Raw genomic sequence first — 22,686 nt, 5'->3', positions numbered from 1 at the left:
CTTTTTTACATATTGTTGCATTCTATTTTGTTAAGAACTTTGTGTCTATATTCATCAAAGATATTGGTCTGCAGTTTTCTTTGTTTATACTATCTCTTTCTGGTTTTGGTATCAGAGTAATACTGGCTTCATAAAATGAATTGGTAGGTGTTCTCCTCTATTTTCTGAAAAAGATTTTATAGAATTAGTGTTATTTCTTCTTTAAACATTTGGGAAAATTCCCCAGTGAAACAATCAGGGCCCGGAGTTTTTTTTCTTGGGAATTTTTAAATTACAGATTTAATTTCCTGAATAGTTACAGGGCAACTTATTTATTTCATATTGCATAAGTTGTGGTACTTTGTGTTTGGAGGAGTTGTTTCATTCCATCTGAACTGTCAAAAACATGTGCATAGAGGTTTTGCAGTATTCTCTTACTTTTTCATGTTTGTACAGTCTACAGTGATACTTAATTTCTGGTATTGGTAATTTGTCATTTCTCTTATTTTCTTTCTGTCTTGCTAGAGGTTTGTAATTCTATTGATCTTTTCAAAGAACCAGCCCTTCGTTTCATTGGCTTGCTCTACTGTTTTTCGGTTTCTAATTTTATGGATTTCTGTTCTTATCTTTATTATTTCCTTCCTTCTGTTTGCTTTGGATTTATTTTGCTATTTTTTTCCTAGGTTATTGAGGTGAGAGCTCTGATCATTATTATTATTATTTGTAGTGACAGGTTCTCACAATGTTGCTGAGGCTAGTCTCAAACTCCTGGCCTCAGGCAATCCTCCCACATTATATTTTAATGGAATTACACTATAAATCTTTAACTCATTGCAGTCCACTTAGGGGTAATAATATAAGTTGTTTCAGGTAAAATATGGTAAACTTGCAGCAATATAACTCCAATAAATTCCCCCACCCAACCCCACCTTCTGAGCTATTGCCTTGTATATATAATCAATATATAAGTCCAATACAAAAGTGTTATACTTTTTCCAAATAGTCCTATGTATTTTAAAGAAATAGGAAGAGAAAATAGAGAGATTTTATATTTGTTCACATATTTGCCATTTCAGGTGCTTTTTATTTTTTTCTGTGGATCTGAGTTACCATCTGGTACCATTTTCCCTTAGCCCAAAGAACCTAATTTTTTGTAATGCAGGTCTGTTAGCAATAAATGTCTTGTTTTTATTCTTTCCCGCCCTGTTCAAGATGTCTTTATCTTGTTTTCATGTTGTGTCCAGGCAACAAATCTGCTTGATATAGAATTCTTGTTTGACATATTTTTTCCTTTTTAAGCACTTTGAATATGTCATTCCAATATCATTTGTTCTCCATTGTTTTTTGATCAGACATTGGTTTGTAAGTCATACCCTTGTTCTCTGTACATGTGTCTTTCTCTCTATTATTTTCAGTGTTTTATCTTTGGCTCTCAGCAATTTGATTATGATATGAGGGACTATGCATAAGAAAATTTAAGGAACCAAGTCTGGCAATAACATACATTAGTTTCACTACCATCCAACTGGTTAGATTCAATCACATGGCCACTCTTAACAATAAGGGAAGCTGGGGAATACAGTCCAGCTGATTTCCCAGGAAGAAAATGGGTATTAGAAACAGCTGGCAAGTCTCCGCCACAACATCCATGCACCAAAACCACCATATATGTTGCCAAAGACGCGTATGTGTCTAGGGACATATAACAAATGCACGTGGGGGAACACAAGAGGAACTGATGTGCAAATCAGGAATGAAGGGAACAAATAAAAGAACAGGAGAGAGGCCTTTCATGGACTGATCCTAACGTAGTGTCATGAACTTAGGCAATTCTCATTGAGAATTCTCATTAATCTGTGTACCAAGAGCAAGAGAAAAGACCAATAGCAGTGGTGCCAGCAGTGCCATGCTTACTAGACTGATTCTAACATGTTACCTTAGATTTTGCAGTGGTTCATCCTCTGTTGATTCCTGTCTGTTTCACACCTCACCTCCAGACTTCACAATTCTCTGAATTACTTATTGCTATCCTTCCAATAACTTTTCTTTTTTTTTTTTTTTTTTTGAGACTGAGTCTTGCTCGGTCACCCAGGCTGGAGTACGGTGGTGCGATCTGGGCTCACTGCAACCTCCACCTCCTGGGGTCAAGCAATTCTCTTGCCTTAGCCTCCCGATTACAGGCATGCACCATCAGAGCCCAGCTAATTTTTGTATTTTTAGTAGGGATGGGGTTTCACCGTGTTGGCCAGCTGGTCTCGAACTCCTGACCTCGTGATCCGCCCACCTTGGCCTCCCACAGTGCTGGGATTACAGGCATGGGCCACCAAACCCGGTCAATTTTTTTTCTTAACCAGTTTATTGTAGTCAAACTTATACTATTACAGAGTAGATTTATTTTACCTGTTGAATGTCCAGTCCTGGGTTGAACTTAACCCATCACAGTAGGCATCCTCATTTTGTTCTTGGCCTCAGTGGGAATGCTACAGGTTTTTAAAGCTGGAAAGCTGTTGCAGGAAGCTCACTATCTACATAAACTTGCTTTCCAGCAGCAACAACCAAAACAGCAGAAAGACAGCCTTTACCTCCCAAATCTCAAATGAAGAAATCTAATTGGTGGAACTGATCTTGTACTCAGAACCCTAGCTTCAAGGGTTTTAATTTCTCCAGGTAGCAAAGAATTTGAGGCAACCAGGTGAATGGATACATTTACTATGATGGATACATACTATGGAATACTCCTGCAGCTGATGGAAGCAACGAACTAGATGACCAGCTACATGGATTACACTGGTTTTTTATCTTTTTTTTTTCCAGCTGCTAGCCTCTCCCTATCTCCCCCTGCAACTCCCCCAATTCCCTCCCCTACCCACCCCCACCCCCACATTCTGGCTGTGTTGCTGTAGCCGGGATTCTACAAACATTTCCCAGAATCCATTGCCAAATTTCCTGTTAGGGTCTGCCAATAGGATGCCCTAAAGAAAACCTGAAAGAGAGGAGACTTCATTCCTGTTTTCCAGTTGTCACATGTTCCCAGCTGCAGACATCTGGCTTCTGCTAGCCAGTTCTGCACTCAACATCAGCTTGCCACACATCTCAGAGATACTAGCAGCAGTCTGACTACCCACTTGGCAGTCTGAGATCAGTCATCCCTTGCTTTCCCACCCCCAGGGCCATGCCTTTCCTCAGACTTTGTATAAGCACCAAGATACCCAGAGGGAGCTTCTCCCATAAAAGTCAGTATCAGTCAAAGAAGACCCCTTCTCTGAGCTCCTAGTTTCTGGTAATCACATCACCTCTTCCCTTTTGTTTTCCCAGGCCTTGGAATATTCTGATTTCTGCAGTTACTAATTTTTGAATTACAACAGCAACTTCTTTCTACTCTTTTAGTCTTCTAATACTTGTAATTAAGTCTCTGTATTAAAAGTCCTCCTCTTGAAATAGTGTGGTTTCTATTTCCCTGACTGGGTCCTGACTGTTAACATGAATGAATATTAAAAACACAGTTGAGTGATTTTAAAAAGAAGACAAGATTTGTAGACAATACTCCATAGAAATAAAGCACACACAAAAAAGGAAACTTCACATTTAACAAGAATATCTGTATAAAAGAGGAAGTTAGAGTTTTTCAGTTGCCTAAGATCTTTGGATAACATATCGAAACTAATGACAAGAGGTGATAGGAACCAACACATTCCAAATAAAGGTACTAGATATATCCACATGAAGTTTATTCTAAGATAGTAAAGCTGATCCAGAAGACGGCTACACTTTCTATTGTATATGAGATTAGAAATAAAAGATTCATTGATGGGAATCTTTAGGAATAGGGATAACTTCTCCCTGCAAGACAAAGGAGTAGTATGCTCCCTTCATTCTAGTGGAGCCCTCCTGAGTGAGGAGAGCTCCAACAGAACCATTTGCAGATATTAGTGTTCCCATGTGAGGGAGAGGCATTACATTCATTCAGCATTACATTCTCTAGATAGAGACTTGCTAAGCTCAGAAATGTACAGACCCATCTCCATTTGGCCACCAGGGTGGAATGTGGCATGGAGGATTCTTGGGAGAACATAATCTGAATCACTTATGAGGATGTGGAGCCATGTGAATTATAGAGACTGGCACTTCTCACATATGTAAGAGGCTGGCTGGGACAAGGCAGGGTGAGAAAAGCAAGCCGCTGGCTGGGTTGCACTTATAGTTTGGCAGGACAAATATGTATGCATTTCCTGTAGGTTCCATGAAAGGTAACCAGTCCTGAGGGTTTGCTGGGGCCATTCCCAGGAGGGCTGTGTACGAGGGTGAGGCACTTTAGCACAAGGAGGCTGTGGATACATTGTTAGAGTCAGGGGCTGAAGAGCTGAAGGGCAGTGTGGGCTGTGCATCAAAAAGAGGCAACCAAAGTCCGTTAGTGCTCCAGTCCTCATGGAGAGCTCCAGAGAACCCAAATAGCTCAAACAGGAGTCAACATTTAAATGCTTGTCTGCAAAGAACACACCAATGGTACATTAATCACATAAGTTGAGACTTTATCCTCTAATATGTCCTCCTCCATTCCAATCCTAGAAGAGACAGAGGAGGTAAAGAATGAGTGAAATAATGACCATGTTCTCCCAAACCACTGAGGTAGAGGAACAGCAGCTTTAAACTGGATGAGTTGCTGGCAGGTCCCCGAGATGTGGCAAAGGGTGGGGATGAAAAACATACATACATACATACATATGTATCTGTAATATTATATATTATACATACAATTGTTTTATTTATTTATTGAGACAGGATCTCAGTTACCCAGGCTGGAGTACAGTGGCACAACCATAGCTCACTACAGCCTGAATCTCCTGGGCTCAAGCAATCCTCCCACCTCAGCCTCCCTAGTAGCTGGGATCACAGGTATGAGTCACTGCACTTGGCTCAAAAACATATTTAAAATGTTAATACTTTAGATTGGTTTCAGTCATGTTATAGGGAATAATGGAACTTATTTATACCAGAGTATTAACAATGTAGAAGGACCCTTGAAATGAAGCCAAAAAAAAAAAGGGGCTGTGGCAATTAGGGAGACTTCCAAGAAGTCTAATACTAAATAGGGCATCCCTGCTTAATCAATAACACTTCATTTCATGACTGTGAGACAAGAAAACTACAGAGACCTCATCCCTAACATCCTTCAGCTCCTGAACCAATGCCAAGTCACCTAACTCCAGGTTATATGAGAAAAAAAAAATAATCTGCTTAGGGCATTCTTTAGTGGGATTTGTTTTTCTGGTCACAGACACAATGACTGATTTTAAAAGAGTATCTCAACTCCCTATTGGGAGTATATGTTTTCCCCTGATTTGAAATTCAAGGGACAAATAGAAAGCGTTGACTGGCATCTAGCAAGATAATTAAATATTTGAAACACCCTGAAGGAAACAAAGAGGGTATTGTGGTCAAGAGTAAGGTGGACAGGATACCATAGAAGATATATCCAGTGTATATAATAACTGCTAAAACACCCTCAAAACTCACGAGCAGAATGTAATCAGGTTTATTTTCTTGTTCAAAGTCCAACACGGATGTTCTTGGTCAAGTAGCTGTTATGCTCTAAATAGTAACTCAGGTATTCAGACTTCTTCTATGCTATGACTTCAACACCGTCAAAACATGTGCTTCAAGGTCACCTTGAAGAGGAAGGAGGAAGAGAACATGGAAACGGCTCAGCCACCCTTTAACTGCCTTGGTCTAGTACTGAAACATCACCTCCACTCGTTTTCCACTGGTGAGAACTACTCACACATGCCTAGATGCATGGAACTGGGAAATGCAGTTTACCTGTGTCCACAAAGAGGACATTTCGGTGAGCATCTGCCAGTTTCTTCCACAGAAGCAAAGGTAATAGTGGTATGAAGTCAGGAAGATGAAAATGAGCTACTGGGGAAACAGTATTCAAGGAAGATGGAGCACGTGCAAAGACTCTCACTACAAACAGTTTGGAAAGCTTGAGGAGTACAAAGCAAGTCTGTGTGGCTGGAGTTTTGTGAAAGGGGAGGAGTGGGTTAAGATGCAGATGGTGATGGTGATGGAGGCCTGGGCAAGATCACATAGGGCCTGAAGAGTTTGTCTTTTGTTCTCGAGGCAGTGAGAATCCATTGAAGGACTTTAAGCAGAGAAGTGACATAAGCTGATTTGCATTTTAAAAAGATCACATGGCTGTGTGGAAAATTAATTGCTTTGGGGACAGGAGTAGAAGCAATTAGACCAGTAAGGCAGTTACTGCAGGAGTTGGGTATCCTAAAACCAGATGGCTGGTCAGAGAATTCACCTGGATGAGAATTCATCTGGAAGGACGATGACCTACGGATCAAAGGTTCTAATTACTGGTCTCTGTGAAAAGCTGTAGAGAGTTTTGTGCAATTACATAAATGGTTGGGTTTGGAGCTGAGCGGTGTCTCTGCCAAGATCATGTTGTTTCTTTTAGAACTGTGTTCCCTGAGGACTATATTACAGGAACAGAAGCTGGAGCACACCAGTAACTGCAGAAGCAGTAACTATTTATTTGAGAACTCTAAAAGGGATGCTGAACAAGCATGAGGCACGGATAACCAAACGCAATTTTATTCTTGTCTCTTACCACCCCTCCAAATTTTATTCACTGGGAGGTACTCTCCCTGCTATGGAGAAAAGTTGCAGCTAGGTTGTGATGTTCTTGATAGTCCTGTGATCAGTTTAAGGAGCAAACATCTCAATTAGAATGTCTAATCCTGTGTAACAATAATCTGCACCTGTTGTAGTTTTAAATCTCTTTTCCCCTCCCAGCTCTGCCCCAGCTAAGTCTAGAAGCCTGCATTGGGAAAGGGAGGAGGGATTGGTATGCTCTTTGCTCTCCTCAGCTCCTCTCTACCTAATCATTGCTGATTGCTCTGGGCCCAAGTGATGAGGAGAGGTAAGAAGATAAATCAGTCTGGCCTGACTGGGTATTTCTATGCCCTGTGGGCCTGGAAGATACCTCCTCTCCCCCATTCTCACTCTCAAATGATAAACTGGATTCCTGCTTTCTGAAGAAAAAGAAAAAAAAAAAAAAAAAAAAAAATCAAAGCAACCAGAAATGAACTTCTGGGGCCCTATCAGGAACTCTGGAAGAGGGCTTTCACAATGGAGCAACCTCTTACCACTCCCATTTACCTCAAACAGGCCCTCCACATTACTCAGCAATCCTTACCCCACTGCATTCTGAGTTCTCTCTCATCTCAACAGCACTCGACAGCTAACAACCTGCCCATCCTCCTATATTAAAAAAAAAAAAAAAAATCGGCTGGGCGTGGTGGCTCATGCCTGTAATCCCAGAACTTTGGGAGGCTGAGGCAGGCCGATCACTTGAGGTCAGGAGTTCGAGACCAGCCTGGCCAACACGGTGAAACCCTGTCTTTACTAAAAATACAAAAATTAGCTGGGTATGGTGACTTGAGCTTGTATTCCCAGCTACTCGGGAGGCTGAGACAGGAGAATTGCTTGAACCAGGAGGCAGAGGTTTCAGTGACCCGAGATCACGCCACCGCATTCTAGCCTGGGCCACAGAGCAAGACTCTGTCTTAAAAATAATAATAATAATAATAATAATAATAATAATGATAATAATAATACTAATAATAACTCTCCTGGTTTTACTCCTACATCTTTGGGTGAACCTTCTCCTCTTCCATCACCTTTACTGGTTCATTTTCCTTTATCCATCCATGACAGGCTCCTCAGTTCTAATCTGAGCCATTTTCTCTTCTCATTGTCTTACCCTGAATATCTCATCTATTCTGACTTTAATTACCACGTCTAGGCTGCTGATTCCCAGACCCCTAGCACAGATCTCACGCATGTCCCACTTCCTGAAATCCAACACTCTGAATGGCATCACCAGCCTACCCACAGTTGCTCAAGCCAGAACCCTGGAACTTACTTCAGATTCCTCTCTTACGATCCTCAGCATCCCACCAATTCTACCTAATGAAGTTCTCCTGTCTGCCTACTTCTTCCATCATGACTAGTCAACAGTGCCCTCATCTTGTGCCCTAGAACCTGGGTTTCTATAACACCCCCGTTCTCATCCATCTCACTCAAGTGGACCCTGTCATTTCTTATCTCTCCCTAGGTGAATAAGTACACTGGCAATATCTCAAATGACAAGCTTTGGGAATATAAAGATAAATACAGCTTGAGAAAACTACAGCCAAATGCACAAATGAACCACAATGCAATATTTAGAAGTTGAGTAGCACTCTTCACATAGTACTTTCAGAGTACACATGAAGAACTGATTTTGCTTTGGGAGTAGAATAGGAAACAACTAGGTTATTTGGCAAGGTGAGCAAACTGCCAGTCTGATGAGTATTCAGCAGAAAGAACAGTACGTGTAGAGGCACTGTGCAGTGCCTGCTTAATGATTCACAGCCCAGCCTCCAAACATGCCCTCTGGCCTACAGCCTGTTTCAAAACCTCCATCCCCTCATTAAAGGTATCCAACTGGCTTTAGGGCCATAGAACCTATGGTCTCCCGATGGGTACTGTCAGGTATTCCTGGAAACAAGTACAAGAGACCATATCTTTACACCTAGACACATGGCAGATACCTTCTCGGGGAGGCCTAGAATCTATCATTCAAACTCACCTTCCTTCAGCACCGTGCCTATAGCTTTCCCAGGACATGCTGATCTGAGTCCACTGCAAGGCAGAAACAATGGACAGACTCTTCCACCAATGAACAGCCCAATGCCCCGAACCCCACACGGCATTAACAAGTTGTTTATGAACAGAGACCCAGCTCCCTCACTACCCCTCCAAAGACAGAAACTCAGAATCTATTAAGAGTCATTAAATAGCCTATGAAGTAAGCCTGCTGAAAGGCCTAGCCCCTCCCAGAGGCTTCCTTAGTCAACAAATCCATTCTTTACCCCTCAGCCTCCAACCAGCCTAGGGAACATCTTCAAAAAACAATAAGGCTTACAACATATAATAGTCATAGCTAGTTTACTGAGCACCTCCTATGTTCCCAGCCCTGGCTACAAATTTCCCCAGTTAATCCACACAACCACCTTGCAAGATAGAAATTCTACCATTTTCCAAATCAGGAATGTGATACACAGAGATTAAATGACTTTAAGAGCCTCTAGGTAGCAGGCCAGGAATTAAATCCAGGTCTACCTGATTCCAAAATCTGTGCTCTCAGCCATAAACATTCCAAAGTCCCACAGGATAATACGTGTTGGGAGTGCCTTGATTCTATATGGTTCCAAAGATGGAGATGAGGGGAGAGGGGAAAGATAAACCACTAGAAATGCTCAGTACAGGGACATCCAAACAGTCTCAAGCTGGTGGCTCAGACTGATGTGTTGAGCCAGGATGTTGGTGGACTACCAGTTGCCTCAGGGTCAAGCAACAACAGCTGCCTGTCTGCAACCTTGAAGGCCTGGGCAAACTGAAGCTGAAGGAGCAGAAACTATGAGTGAGCAGAGGAAGCTGATCTGTAGACAGATCAGATGACAGCAGAGTGGAGATGGCAGGACAGAAAGGCCATGTGGCTTCTTACTTGGAAAGAGGAGCCAAACCTAAAGATGCCTTGAATTCCAAACCATCTAATTTTCATGACACCTAAAGTGTCATGAAACAGACAGATATCCCCATGTTCCCACAATAAACTCTTTATTGTTCAGCTAGATCCAGTGACTTTATGCATATTATAACCAAGAAGGCTTCAGTAGAGCAAGTCTGAGAGGTTTTTTTTTTGTTGTTGAGACAAAGTTTCGCTCTGTCGCCCACGCTGGAGTGCAGTGGCTCAATCTCGGCTCACTGCAAGCTCCGCCTCCCAGGTTCACACCATTTTCCTGCCTCAGCCTCCCAAATAGCTGGGACTATAGGCGCCTGCCACCATGCCCGGCCAATTTTTTGTATTTTCAGTAGAGACGGGGTTTCACTGTGTTACCCAGGAGGATGGTCTTGATCTGCTGACCTCATGATCCGCCTGCCTTGGCCTCCCAAAGTGCTGGGATTACAGGCATGAGCCAACATGCCCAGCTGAGTCAGAGATTTTATCACACTTTGTCCTTGGGGTCCACCAGGAACCAGGTCTTGGCTTACAGCCAGGCTGGAAACAGTCCTCACAGTTCTGAGCCTGGAGTTTGAGCTCTGCCTCCCCTTTCAAGGAAGATCCAGAGGTCACCTGCGCTTGTAGAGACATGGATGAAGCTTCAGGCCTGAAAGTTGAGCCTTGGGTCCTACCTGAGGGGGCCCAGTCTTTTGGAAATCAAACAGGAAGAAATGGCTGTTGGTCAGGTCCTAGGGGCAGAAAAGACCCAGTGAGAACCAAATCCTTATCCCAACTCCTTAAAACACCTCCCTCTACGTACTGCCTCTGCTCAGAAAGCTTCCCAGGGCTCCCACCTCCGTTGGGGAGCAAAATGTCTGTTCCTGTGCGTGAAGCCTCCTTCCTGAACACCAGTACCCTGAAAAGGGCCACATGAGACAAAAACAGGTACAGACTTCTTGGGGCCCTCACCTTGGAGACAATCTTGAAACCCAGCTTGGTCACAGCCCGAAGAAAGGTCCAAACATCCTCAAAGCGGCTGCTGACCTCAGCCACTTTCAGGAGACCCCTGAGAAGGACAGAAAGTTCTGTGTAAATGCACAGACCCATGCATGCACACTTACATACATCCATCTGTGTCTTGGGAGCTCTTACCCTGGCTTCAGTACTCGATTTGCCTCCTCTAAGAAGTCCCTGATGTTGGTTCCCATCAGTGAAAGGCAAAACACAGCCACATCCACAGACTCATCCTCCAGAGGAACCTGTGGAGAGTGAGAGTCTTGTATATGGCACACAGTACAGAAGAAGAAAGCCAGCACTGAGACACCAGGATGGGAAAGGGGAAGGAAGGGTTAGAGATTAGCAAATGGAGGTTGGGCCTAGAGCACAAGCCAGGTAACATATAAGTTTACCTGGGCCATGTCACACACAGTGACCCGAGGATCCAGAGAAGCCAAATCAAAGCAATGCACAGGGTTCCGGATACTTGAAGCCAAGCGGCAATCCCCACAGCCGAAGTCAGCCACCACTAGGGATGCAGGCCTGAGAGTGGAAGGCAAGGGTCACATATTGGTCTGATCTGAGCCTATTACTGACCCACCACATGGCTTCTCACAGTGCCTGACCCCCATTCACCGCTGGCGAAGATCTCTAGCGATGCGGTCCACTGGCTGCAGTGGCCACTTCTTCACCTGGCTCTGGAAGCCGCGGTGGTAGACAAGAAAAGCCTCAGGGTCTTCCTGGAAGAGACACTGTGCAGCACTGCTGGGCCCTGAGTACAGCTGTTCATTGAGGTAGCGAAATCGGGCGCCATCCAGCCGCTGTGCCATGCGGGCTCGCAAATCCCCTGCCCGAGCTTCATGGCTGTCTGTCCTGGAAACAGGAGGCACCTCTGTCTTCTCTGTGGGGGCCTCAGCTGGAGCCTGGCCTGGCACCTGAGGTGGCCGAAACTTGTTCTTATGTCTTCTTTTGTTCTTTTGCTGGTTCCGCCACTGCTTGCGGCTTAATGTACGAGGGGGTTTAGGGGAAATGGACCCAGGGCTTTGCTTCGGTGGATTATTTGTAGTACTACCCTTCCAGGCTTTGGGACCTGCAGGGAGGGAGATGGGAAGGTGCACCTGAGGCAAAATCTCTTACATTCAGAGTCATGGCAAGTCATCCCAGCCATACCTCTGTCTTTGAAACAGTGACTGTGGCCTGCATAAAAGTACTTCTTATTGCCTGAGTACACCATTAGCCCCAATTCTAATGGCAGTCGATAACCTCTGTTGTATGTAGAATCAGTTGACCTACTCCCTACCCCCACCCCCGACACACACACATATACACATCCAATGGTACCTGTTTGGTCAACACCATCCAGCTGCTGGGCTGAATTTATAGGGGCATGTTTCTGGCACTTCCTCTTTCTTTTCTCTTTTTCAGCAGAGTCACTGCCAACAAGAGCCTGTTTGTGGCATTTCTTCTTCCTTTCCACTTCTTCCTCAGAGTCATTGCAAGGTGGGCCCTGTTTTTCACATTTCTTCTTCCCTTTCTTCCCTACTTCAACAGAGGCACTGGCAAATGATGCCTTTTGGGGGCATTTCTTCTTCCTTTCCTCCTCGTCCTCTTCAGAGTCACTGCTAGGTAGGCTGGGGGGATGCTGGGAAAGAGATGCTGCCTCTAGAGTCCGTAATGTGGCCAAGAGCTGGTGGTGCTTGGAGCCCTGGGGGAAAACAAGGGGTGACAGTGGGCCTAAAGAGAATGGATGAGGCCTAGAATAAGAAGGGAGAGATGTCGACCTGATTCAGACTAGCAGAAGCAGCTGAATTCTTCCCAGTCAAGCCTGCCAGAATCCAGAACTTTCACGTCACCACCCCAACTTCTGGGAAGCTGGAGAGCAGAGAAACCACCTATCCCACTTTTTTCAATGTGTAAATGAGTTAATAGAGGTTTTCCCAAAGGAAAGTGCTAAGGCCACAAGCAACAAAACCAAGGCCAGAGACCAGGAGTTCCAAACTTTCACCTTGAGCTTTTGCTTTGATACAGTCCCAAAAGAGGTAAGGAGGTTTCTGAACAGGAGGTACATGATCACACACACACAGGAGGTACATGATCACACACGTATATTAAATATTTAACATGTCTCTAGCTGCAGTGTAGAAAAGAAACGGAAGGGGAGAAATTGCAGAGAGGCCAGCGGCTTGGACAATGGTAATGGGGCTAGGGGATGAAAAAAGAGGAAAGAAAGCAGGTCGATTCCAAGTTGGAGGCCGACTGAAGCCTAAGAAAAGCCTGAGGAAGTACGGCCCTCACATCTGAGACGCTCAAAGGAGAAGGTGTACTGTCGAGAAGGCTGATTCTGTGTTGCAGTCCTACTGGGTAATCCTAGGCCAGGCACTTACCTTGATTCTAAGTTTCCCACACCCTCCCTTAAACAATGATACTGACAACTCTTACTTTCTCCAATCCATCCTCCACACTGTAACCAATGACCCTTTCAAAATACAAATCTGAAGAAATAATTCCAGTGCTTAAAACCTTTCATTGGCTTCTATTCTAATATATGCAAAACTTCTAATCCACCTCTTGAACAGCATCCCTTCTCATTTACTCTGTATTCCAATCACAAGGATCACTTGTGTGTGTGACTCTAACAGAACATGCTCTCTTGCCCCAGGGCCCTTGTATGTACTTTTCCCTGTCTGAAGAACCCTCTTCGCTTCCCCAGCGTCTACTCAACAACTCTCTCTGACCCAACGTCAGTTTCCTTTGGAAATTCTCGGATCTTCAGATCAGGACTCGACCTCAACGGTGCCACAGGTGTCCTTCCCTGCAATACACACAGCGCTGGGATCCACCAGCGTCCGCTTCGCGGTCTGAAACAGCTCTCATCGCCTCTGTGGGTCACTCACTCTGTTTTGCAAGGCGGCCGCAGGCTGAGGTCGTGAGATTACGGGCCCGAGGCCCGCGGCTACTGGGGCCGCCTCGGCCCACTCAGGCTCTTCGAACATGAGGGTCGGGAGGGCAGTGTCGCGGAGTCACCGCTCTTCTCCACGTGCAGAGCTCTTCTCTGGGAGTCCGAGCGCTCAGACCCGCCAGAACGGAGCCGGAAACCAAAGCGTGACACCGAGGGGTTGCTAGAGCGGCCGGCGCGGCGCAGCGAACCATCGAGTTTAGCCAGCCGCGGCTAGAAGGGCAGGGAGGCGGTGGGAGGGGAGGGACGGAGGCCCGCGCTGCCCAAGAGCACCAGGGGCGGGGCGGGGCGGGGCGGGGCGGGGCGGGGCGGGGCCGGCGGCAGGCTGCGGGCGCTGCCGGACGGGAGTTCCTCGGAGAAGGAGCCTGCAGCCCGAGTCCCGGTGAGTGCGAGAGGACCCGCGCCCCCTGCCCACGACTAGGGGTCCTGCCAACCTGTCACCCCTCACTTCTCCTGAGTTCCAAGTAAGGAACGGAGCCAACCCTGGGGAGGACCCCCAGTCCCCTCCCCCAGCGTATACGGATCCTGAACCTCCCCACTTCCCCCAACTCTATTCGCGGATAGGGTCTAGTTGCCTACTCTCGGACATCCGTTCAGGAGACACTACCTCTTAGGAGACACTACCTGCCTCCCCTGACCCGCCTTTACCTCGCGCCTAGAGGACACAGCCGGGTATCATCCCGCAGCCACAAACTCCTTCACAGACCCCCACTAGCCGGGGACGCAGCTCAGGCCCCTTACCCCCAACACAAACACTTCTCTCCTGTAGAGGATAAAGCTTGGGGTTCATCCTCCTTCCCTGGATCACCCCACAGTCCTCAGACTTTCCCAATCCAGGGGACTCGGCGCTGGGACGCTGCTATGGACGACATTTTCACTCAGTGCCGGGAGGGCAACGCAGTCGCCGTTCGCCTGTGGCTGGACAACACGGAGAACGATCTCAACCAGGGGTGAGCTGAAGCGGTTGGTGGATGAGAGGAAGGCTAGCCGTCTCTTGCCTACGTGGAGTGGAGTGGAGTGCTCATATCTGGTGGGGGCCCCTGCCTTTGCAGCCAGTATAATGAGTGCTAAGCACAGCCTGTAGGGGGGCAGAGGGTCTTCACAGAGGACGCAGTTTGAGCTGAATCTTGACCGCTGAATGAGAGTTTCACAGGGAGAGGCTCCAGCCTTAGTAAACTGCATGGGCAAAGGCTAGGAGGCAAGGCACAGAGCAGAGAGAACAGGAAATTGTCTGGAGTTCCATATAGCTGGAGGATAGATGATCTCTGTGGGTCGGAGCATTGGGTACAAGAGGAGAAGAACAGGACATAAGACTGTAGAGGTCTGCAAGGATCAGCCAGATCATGCAAGCATATTTAGGCTATAAGAAGGTCTTTATTTTAAAAGCAAGGTTTTAAAGCTGTGTAGTGACATAATGAGATTGTCCATGTTTCAGTATCATCTTGGATGCTTTGTGGAAAGGAGGCAGTTGCCTAGTTCATCGTAGAAGTAATGATGTCTTGGACTAGAATTAGGGTGAGTGAAAAAGAGAAGTGATCAAATTCCAGAAGTCTTTAGGACAAAGAATTGTGGAACTTGGTGGGGAGTGAATAAGGGCAAAGATGAGGACCAGGGTTCTGGCTTGGGAACTTGGATAGATGGTGGCTGTTTTTACCGAGATGGAGAAAACTGGAGGATGAGGCATTCTGTTTTGGACATGTTAAAGTTAAGGTGACAATGCAGTAAGGTAGAAATGTTGAGTGTGTTGTCAGTTACGCAGATTTGCAATTCAGGAGAGGAATCTGACTTGGAGACACAGATTTGAGAGCTATCAGCATATAGATGATACTTGAAGACATGGGTGTGAAGGAGAATGTCTTAGGAGCATGGAAGGCAAGAGGTCAGGGGACAGGAAGCCTGCACGACTGAAAAGGAGCAGCTGTAAGTTGAAAAAGAAATAGGAAAATGTGTCAGTAAAGCTTAGAGAATGTTTTAATGAAGGGGAGGTGGTCAACAGCAGTTCAGGCTACTGAGAGATCAAAGAACATTAATATTTTAAAATAGCCATTGAACTTACAATTGGGATTTTTTTTTTTTTTTTAAGTTCAGGGGTACATGTGCAGGTTTGTTATATGGATAAACTCGTGTCATGGAGATTTGTTGTACAGATCATTTCATCACCCAGGTATTAAGCCATAGTACCCATTAGTTGTTTTTCCTGATCCTCTCCCTCTTCCTATCCACCCCACTCTGGTAGGCCCCAGCATCTGTTGTTCCCCTCAATGTGCAGTTAGGATGTATTAGATGATCTGAGTATTGTTTCAGAATAATGGGTGGAGAAATCAGACTACATTGGGTTCCTTCATTTAAGAGACTATGATGAACACCTTCTGTGCTGGGTGCTAGAGTCCAGAATCTGACATAATCTCTGCTCTCAAGACAGCAGATTTGTGGCAGATTGAAAAGTAGGCCAGTTGCAGTGGCCCATGCCTGTAATCCCAGCACTTTGGGAGGCCGAGGCGGGTGGATGACGAGGTCAGGAGTTCGAGACCAGCCTGACCAACATATTGAACCCCTGTCTCTACTAAAAATACAAAAATTAGCTAGGTGTGTTGGTGTGCGCCTGTAATCCCAGCTACTCGGGAGGCTGAGGCAGGAGAATCGCTTGAACCCGGAAGCAGAGGCTGCAGTGAGCCAAGATCATGCCATTGCACTCCAGCCTGAGCCACAGAGCAAGACTGTCTCAAAAAAAAAAAAAAAAAAAAAAAAAGAAAGAAAAGTTGGGAGGTGAGCAAATAGTGAAAGGGAATGTAGACCAGTTCTACAAGGTTGGCTGAGATAGGAAGGCAAGAAAGAGCAGTAGTGATGGTGACTCAGGGTGGCAGATTCAAATTCTTTATTTTTTAAGATTGGTAGAGTTTAGTTTTTAGGTTTGACAGGTCAGGATCACCTGTCATCTTAGTCTAGACTTCACTGGTTCCCATTAGGTTCTACACTATTTCTCTTTAATACTTTGCAAAGTCATTTGTTCCATTTTTCACATAATTCTCAAAGGGTACCCTGATAAAGACAGTAAGCACTGTTACTGTTTTGTTGGTTAGGAAATACAGGCTTAGGCAGTTGTCCAGTGGACCTAGCATCTAGGAAGATGTTGCCAGAAGGAAAAGGGGTGGCATTAATGAAACTGGATGGTTGTGGTGCTGGTTTGAGGGGTAAAGTGTGGGGGCCTAAGTTGGCTGTATGCTGGATATGAAGAAGGGGTTAATTCCTTGCAGGATTCCTTGAGATAAAAGTCCAGGCCCTGAGGTGGCAGGCAGCTTGATAGTGAACAGAACCCTTGTGCCCATACTTTTGCCCCCAGAGTTTGGCCTGCCCAGTACTGGAAGCTGGTAAGTCAGGGCACAAATTAAAGGTCTAGGAGGCAAGACCAGCTGATAAACAGGGGGTGTAATGCTTCCTGGGGATATCCCACCTCTAGGGAAAGCTTTTGGCTATTTCTGTGTTAGCAGATGCCAGCAAGTTGTGGAGGAAAATGATTAAGTAAAAGGCCACACCCCCAACCCCTTCAGCTGTAGGGGCATCTGGATGGCCAGACCCCTGATCAGCTCCAGGCCTTGCCTAGAGTCGCACACAGGAAGTGACCACAGCACTAAGGCATCCGGAGGCTGCTGGCCCAGACCACGGACCGCCCCCTGTTCCACCCCTTGAATCTGCAGCCCCGAACTAGAGGGAATTTCCTTTTATGGCCCCAGGCTGTCAGGCAGGCCCAGCTCCAAACCAATTGTTTTGTTTTGTTTGTATACTTATTTTACTTTATAAAATACATATCTCTTGGAAAAGAAAAAAATAAGGTATCGTTTTCATCCCCAAACAGCCATTCTCATTTTCTTGTTTTCTGTGCACAGGATTGCTAAGTAAGGGAATCCTGCTTTGCCTCGTGGTTTGTTATCTGCCTCATCAGTAGTCAAAAGGATTTCTCCTTTTCAATATAAACCCTTCCAAAACATCATTTAAATTCCATTCCATTTTTAGATGTTAGTTTCAGTACCAGAGCCAAATAGTAAGTTTTATCCCTCTCCTTTAAGTTGTGGCCTGCCTTCTCCAAGACACCCTACTCCCCCACTAACATGCACCGAACAGCTGCTGTCAATCCATTCCCTCACGAAACTTAAAATCTAACAGACAAGACAGTCCACTAACAGATTTTTACAATCCAGTGCAACAAGTGCTGAAGTAGGGGGATATATAAGATGTGGTGGAAAACAGAAAGAACCAATAGATGTTGCAGAAGGGGTGCAGGAGAAACCAGGGGAAGAGTGATACCACCTAATGAAATGAGATGTGGGATATGGTGAAGATAACAAAATTTTCTATAGAGGTCGTTGAGGTATATAGGTGGTTGGTTTGGTTTGAAGCTCAGGGGAAGGTCTGAAATGGACAGCTTTGGGAGTTGCTGGCATGAATGAGAATCAAAGTCCTAGAGAGGTAAGCCTTCCCAGAGAGTATGTGATTATCAGTTTTTCAGGAATCAAAACCTTTGCCCCATCCCACTTCCAGCTCAATGACCATTGCCCCTTCTTCAAAGGGACGATCATGGCTTCTCCCCCTTGCACTGGGCCTGCCGAGAGGGCCGCTCTGCTGTGGTTGAGATGTTGATCATGCGGGGGGCACGGATCAATGTAATGAACCGTGGGGATGACACCCCTCTGCATCTGGCAGCCAGTCATGGACACCGTGATATTGTACAGAAGGTACGTACAAACCCTTTCGTCATCCACATCACATACATGCCATGAGGGTCACAGGCACTGTAACATACAGCAGAAAGTATGTGTACTCTTCCCCCTTTTCCTGTGCCCTGACACCAGTATCTCATTTGAGACTGACTGTACCTTCTGCCTCTTCTTTTTGTCTGGCCATGGGGTCCAGCTATTGCAGTACAAGGCAGACATCAATGCAGTGAATGAACATGGGAATGTGCCCCTGCACTATGCCTGTTTTTGGGGACAAGACCAAGTGGCAGAGGTGAGTACTCAGCCCTCAAGTCCTGAGATGGGTAGGAAGTAAAGTCAGCCTGGGTGGGAGATTTTGGAACCCTCAACCCATTCTGTCAGTACTACTGTGTGACACTCACAGGATTAAGTACTACATTTGTGCATTCATGGTTGGTTCATTGACTGCCAGCGAGGCAGCAGTGGCTCTCATCATAATGGCCTTTTCATTCCAGGACCTGGTGGCAAATGGGGCCCTTGTCAGCATCTGTAACAAGTATGGAGAGATGCCTGTGGACAAAGCCAAGGCACCCCTGAGAGAGCTTCTCCGAGGTCCATCTCCCCACCCCCTAGCTTGTGTCTTTTCCCTTCCCACCTGTCTTCTCCCTCTGTACCACAGCTCACGTTGGTTTTCTTCCCTAGAGCGGGCAGAGAAGATGGGCCAGAATCTCAACCGTATTCCATACAAAGACACATTCTGGAAGGGGACCACCCGCACTCGGCCCCGTGAGTCACCACTGTGGGAAGAAGGGTTGTAAAAGGAGATAATCCTGGCCTCTTGGGGCTGGGTTAGGGTGAAGCTGGGTACCTGACCTGCCCACACTCTTAGGAAATGGAACCCTGAACAAACACTCTGGCATTGACTTCAAACAGCTTAACTTCCTGACGAAGCTCAACGAGAATCACTCTGGAGAGGTGACCCCTGCCCTTCTTGCCCTTCCCTCGCTAAACCCCCATAAATTACCTGCTTTGTACCTGGTTTAAGTTTTTCCTCCAGTTAGTGGGCAAGGAAGTGGTAGCAATAGTAAAAGCCTCCTAACCTCTACCTGTTCTTCAGCTCTGGAAGGGCCGCTGGCAGGGCAATGACATTGTCGTGAAGGTGCTGAAGGTTCGAGACTGGAGTACAAGGAAGAGCAGGGACTTTAATGAAGAGTGTCCTCGGCTCAGGTAGTGCAAGGCGTAACCTGGAAGCTGCTAGTTCCAGGGAACCCTGAATAGCACTGAAAGAGATCTTTTATACTGGGTCTCAACCACTCCCTCCCTCTTCCAGGATTTTCTCGCATCCAAATGTGCTCCCAGTGCTAGGTGCCTGTCAGTCTCCACCTGCTCCTCATCCTACTCTCATCACACACTGGATGCCATATGGATCCCTCTACAATGTGCTACATGAAGGCACCAGTGAGTAGGGATGTTGAATTTCCTTGGGGAGGAAATGGGAGAGAGGGTGCATGAGCCTCTCTGAACTATTTGAACTTTTGCCTCCTCTCAGATTTCGTCGTAGACCAGAGCCAGGCTGTGAAGTTTGCTTTGGACATGGCGAGGGGCATGGCCTTCCTACACACGCTAGAGCCCCTCATCCCACGACATGCGCTCAATAGCCGTAGTGTAATGGTGAGGCCACAAGCTCACTCCTGGCCCAGGCCCCAAAAGCCCTTTGCCTATCTATGACTTATCTCCTTCTATCTGTTTTCTCTTCCTCAGATTGATGAGGACATGACTGCCCGAATTAGCATGGCTGATGTCAAGTTCTCTTTCCAATGTCCTGGTCGCATGTATGCACCTGCCTGGGTAGCCCCTGAAGGTGGGTGAAGTCATCATGTTGGGAGGTGAAAAAGGACCACCTCAGAAGTAGTGGAAGGGGGAAGAGACAGGAAAGGCCAGGGGGCCAGAACAGACAAGCCCTATCCCTCTAGCTCTGCAGAAGAAGCCTGAAGACACAAACAGACGCTCAGCAGACATGTGGAGTTTTGCAGTGCTTCTGTGGGAACTGGTGACACGGGAGGTACCCTTTGCTGATCTTTCCAATATGGAGATTGGAATGAAGGTGAGAGCAGAACAGCATACGTTTGTGTTGGGGGAGTGGTTGGTTATGGTGAAAATAACTAGTGGCCTGGGCTCCTCCCCTATTTGTTCGGATATACAGTTATCCTGTCCCAGGGGCCAGTGGCTTCTCTCTACATGACAGACTCAAATTGTGAGGCTCAGTTTTTTCTTGTATTCACAGGTGGCATTGGAAGGACTTCGGCCTACCATCCCACCAGGTATTTCCCCTCATGTGTGTAAGCTCATGAAGATCTGCATGAATGAAGACCCTGCAAAGCGACCCAAATTTGACATGATTGTGCCTATCCTGGAGAAGATGCAGGACAAGTAGGACTGGAAGGTCCTTGCCTGAACTCCAGAGGTGTCAGGACATGGTTGGGGGAATGCACCTCCCCAAAGCAGCAGGCCTCTGGTTGCCTCCCCTGCCTCCAGTCATGGTACTACCCCAGCCATGGGGTCCATCCCCTTCCCCCATCCCTACCACTGTGGCCCCAAAAGGGGCGGGCTCAGAGCTTTGTCACTTGCCACATGATGTCTCCCAACATGGGAGGGATCAGCCCCGCCTGTCACAATAAAGTTTATTATGAAAACAGGCTGGTATGGGGACATGGGGACAGACAAGTACATTTAGGTTGGGTGGCTCAGGTGAAGTAGTGCGGCTTCTTCACATTGATGCCATACTCGCTGAGGGCAGGGGTCAAGTCCTCCATGGTTAAAGTATACTTGCGGTCCTGAGGGAAGAGGGAAGAGCACCAACTGAGCACAGGAATCCCAGCCTTCAATCCCAGATGGGTGTCCCTGAGTAAGTCTTACACCTCCCCTAGGATTCAGTTTCCCCAAAGGGGTGGCAGGATAAGCTTCCACTGTTGTGGAAAGTAATTAGTGATTCAGTGAGCCTCCCCTCACACCTTGCTCTTGCTCCGGGAGCTGCCGGAGGCTGTGCCCTTCATTTTGCAGTGCTGTAGGGCATCATTGGCAATATCTGAGATGAATTTCTGGGCAGCTAGGGAGATGAGCCGAATTCTAGAGAGAAAAAACTTAGATAAGAAGGAGATGGACAACACACTGCACAAGCACCCAAAACTAACCTGCCCTGGGTTTACTCACATGCGTGGGTCTGAGGCCTCAAAGCCAGCACGGTTCAGGTAGTAACCAGTCACTGCATCTGGGATCTAAGAAATCAATTAAGAGAACTGTCAGCAGAGTGGGACGAGGGTGAGGGAAATGTCGGATAGACCTGGTTATCAGGAAGCTCACGGTTTGGGTGAGCAGAGGGCAAAAAAGAGTGACTAGGGGAGCAAACATCAGAGGATGCTGAAAAGCACGGAGATGTGGCTGAAAAGTTGTGACAGCAGGCTAGGTGGCCTTGTTCGGGCGGAAGCCCACCGTAGGCGTGTAATCTTCCAGCTGCATCAAGAAGTCCACCAAAGGCGTGCTGGACACCACCGGCTTCACGTCTCCGTTGGCCGCGCTCGGCAGTACGTAAATCCCGTTAGACATGGCCCCCTCTGGGGGCGCCGCGCCACCCGCCGACACCGGAGCTGGAGGAGAACCAACAAAATGAGACACAGAGGTGGGTGGCGCAGGGCCCCAGCGACGTCTGTCTATATCTGCCCTCACCCGCCGCTGGGGCCAGTCCAAGACGCTTCCCTCGCCCTCACCCGTCCGGCCCTCACCCGCCCCACGCCGCTCAGCTGGCTCCCCGGCCCGCGCCGCCAACGGTCCCGTGCCCCCAGCAGCTGCTCCAGCCCCAGGCCCCCCGGCTGTCCCCGCGGGGCTGGCCTTGTTCTCCGCAGCGGTGCTGGCGGGCAGCGCGGCGGGAGCCGAGACCGGGGGCGCCGGGGCCGAGGCGGCGGAGGCCGGCGCCGCCTCGGGGTCCGCGCCGGAGCCGCTGCAGCTCATCGGGCCGGTGGGAGAGGCGGCGAACAGAGCCGCTTCCGCTTCCGCTCGCGCCGCGCACACCCCGGGGTGACGTCACGCGCCCACGACTCGCCCCGCCTGTCACTGTTGGTGCTCTCCAGCCCGCTCCCCGCCTCCTCCGGTAGTGGGTCTGCGGGTTAGAGGAAATAGGCTGAAGGGCGGAGACCAAGCCCTGGCAAACTGCGCTGCCGTCGCCATTCCGCCCTAGCCTCTGCCGTGCTCGGTGGCGATTCCGTCGAGACCGGAAGCAGCGTGGGTCCAGGACTCTTCCGCCGCTCTGGGACACCTCATTCTGTCTGACGCTGAAGACCTTGCTTCGAGGTTTATGGCCCTACATCCCTCTACTACAGGTTGCCTGCCTGTCTGCATCGTTTCAAGTTCCCTTATTCAACCTTGTAAGGATTCATAGTGGATTTGGAAAGCCCCCCGCCCTTCTCCACCAACTGCCCCGAGAGGTGGGCAGCAGTGGGGCGGCACACAGTGCT

General features: G+C 47.5%; 3 protein-coding genes across 11 annotated transcripts; 1 reads left to right on the top strand and 2 right to left on the bottom strand.

The window, feature by feature from the left end:
* Positions 1-9,902: 9,902 nt before the first annotated feature.
* On the bottom strand, positions 9,903-13,699 carry RRP8 (ribosomal RNA processing 8). The gene is made up of 7 exons (XM_023189875.1): positions 13,426-13,699; positions 11,873-12,236; positions 11,168-11,621; positions 10,945-11,074; positions 10,688-10,794; positions 10,505-10,601; positions 9,903-10,284 (listed from the first exon to the last, which is right to left on the bottom strand). The coding sequence occupies exons 1-7, from the start codon at positions 13,522-13,524 to the stop codon at positions 10,165-10,167; spliced, it is 1,371 nt and encodes a 456-aa protein (XP_023045643.1). The 5' UTR covers positions 13,525-13,699; the 3' UTR covers positions 9,903-10,164.
* A 76-nt stretch (positions 13,700-13,775) lies between these two features.
* ILK (integrin linked kinase) lies at positions 13,776-20,873 on the top strand. 8 transcript variants are annotated; one of them, XM_023189868.2, is made up of 13 exons: positions 13,776-13,869; positions 14,325-14,437; positions 18,052-18,217; positions 18,396-18,491; positions 18,694-18,790; positions 18,881-18,964; positions 19,068-19,153; positions 19,296-19,405; positions 19,509-19,636; positions 19,728-19,849; positions 19,940-20,039; positions 20,152-20,282; positions 20,463-20,873. In XM_023189868.2, exons 2-13 carry the CDS (start codon positions 14,349-14,351, stop codon positions 20,610-20,612), a joined length of 1,359 nt encoding a protein of 452 aa, XP_023045636.1. In that variant the 5' UTR covers positions 13,776-13,869; positions 14,325-14,348; the 3' UTR covers positions 20,613-20,873. The 8 variants fall into 8 exon arrangements, with proteins under 8 accessions (XP_023045636.1, XP_023045635.1, XP_023045634.1 ...); XM_023189867.2 differs by having other exon boundaries at positions 13,790-13,869; positions 14,257-14,437; XM_023189866.2 differs by having other exon boundaries at positions 13,791-13,869; positions 14,303-14,437.
* Positions 20,843-22,656, bottom strand: TAF10 (TATA-box binding protein associated factor 10). 2 transcript variants are annotated; one of them, XM_023189873.1, is made up of 5 exons: positions 21,943-22,656; positions 21,668-21,822; positions 21,389-21,453; positions 21,190-21,304; positions 20,843-21,012 (listed from the first exon to the last, which is right to left on the bottom strand). In XM_023189873.1, the coding sequence occupies exons 1-5, from the start codon at positions 22,181-22,183 to the stop codon at positions 20,923-20,925; spliced, it is 666 nt and encodes a 221-aa protein (XP_023045641.1). In that variant the 5' UTR covers positions 22,184-22,656; the 3' UTR covers positions 20,843-20,922. The 2 variants fall into 2 exon arrangements, with proteins under 2 accessions (XP_023045641.1, XP_023045642.1); XM_023189874.3 differs by having other exon boundaries at positions 21,958-22,656.
* Positions 22,657-22,686: the final 30 nt, after the last annotated feature.

Source organism: Piliocolobus tephrosceles, chromosome 13, assembly GCF_002776525.5.
Source record: "Piliocolobus tephrosceles isolate RC106 chromosome 13, ASM277652v3, whole genome shotgun sequence".
In the NCBI taxonomy this organism is placed as follows: Eukaryota; Metazoa; Chordata; class Mammalia; order Primates; family Cercopithecidae; genus Piliocolobus; species Piliocolobus tephrosceles.
Note: the sequence above shows the minus strand (reverse complement) of the source record. Positions and strands in the feature narration are given on the sequence as shown.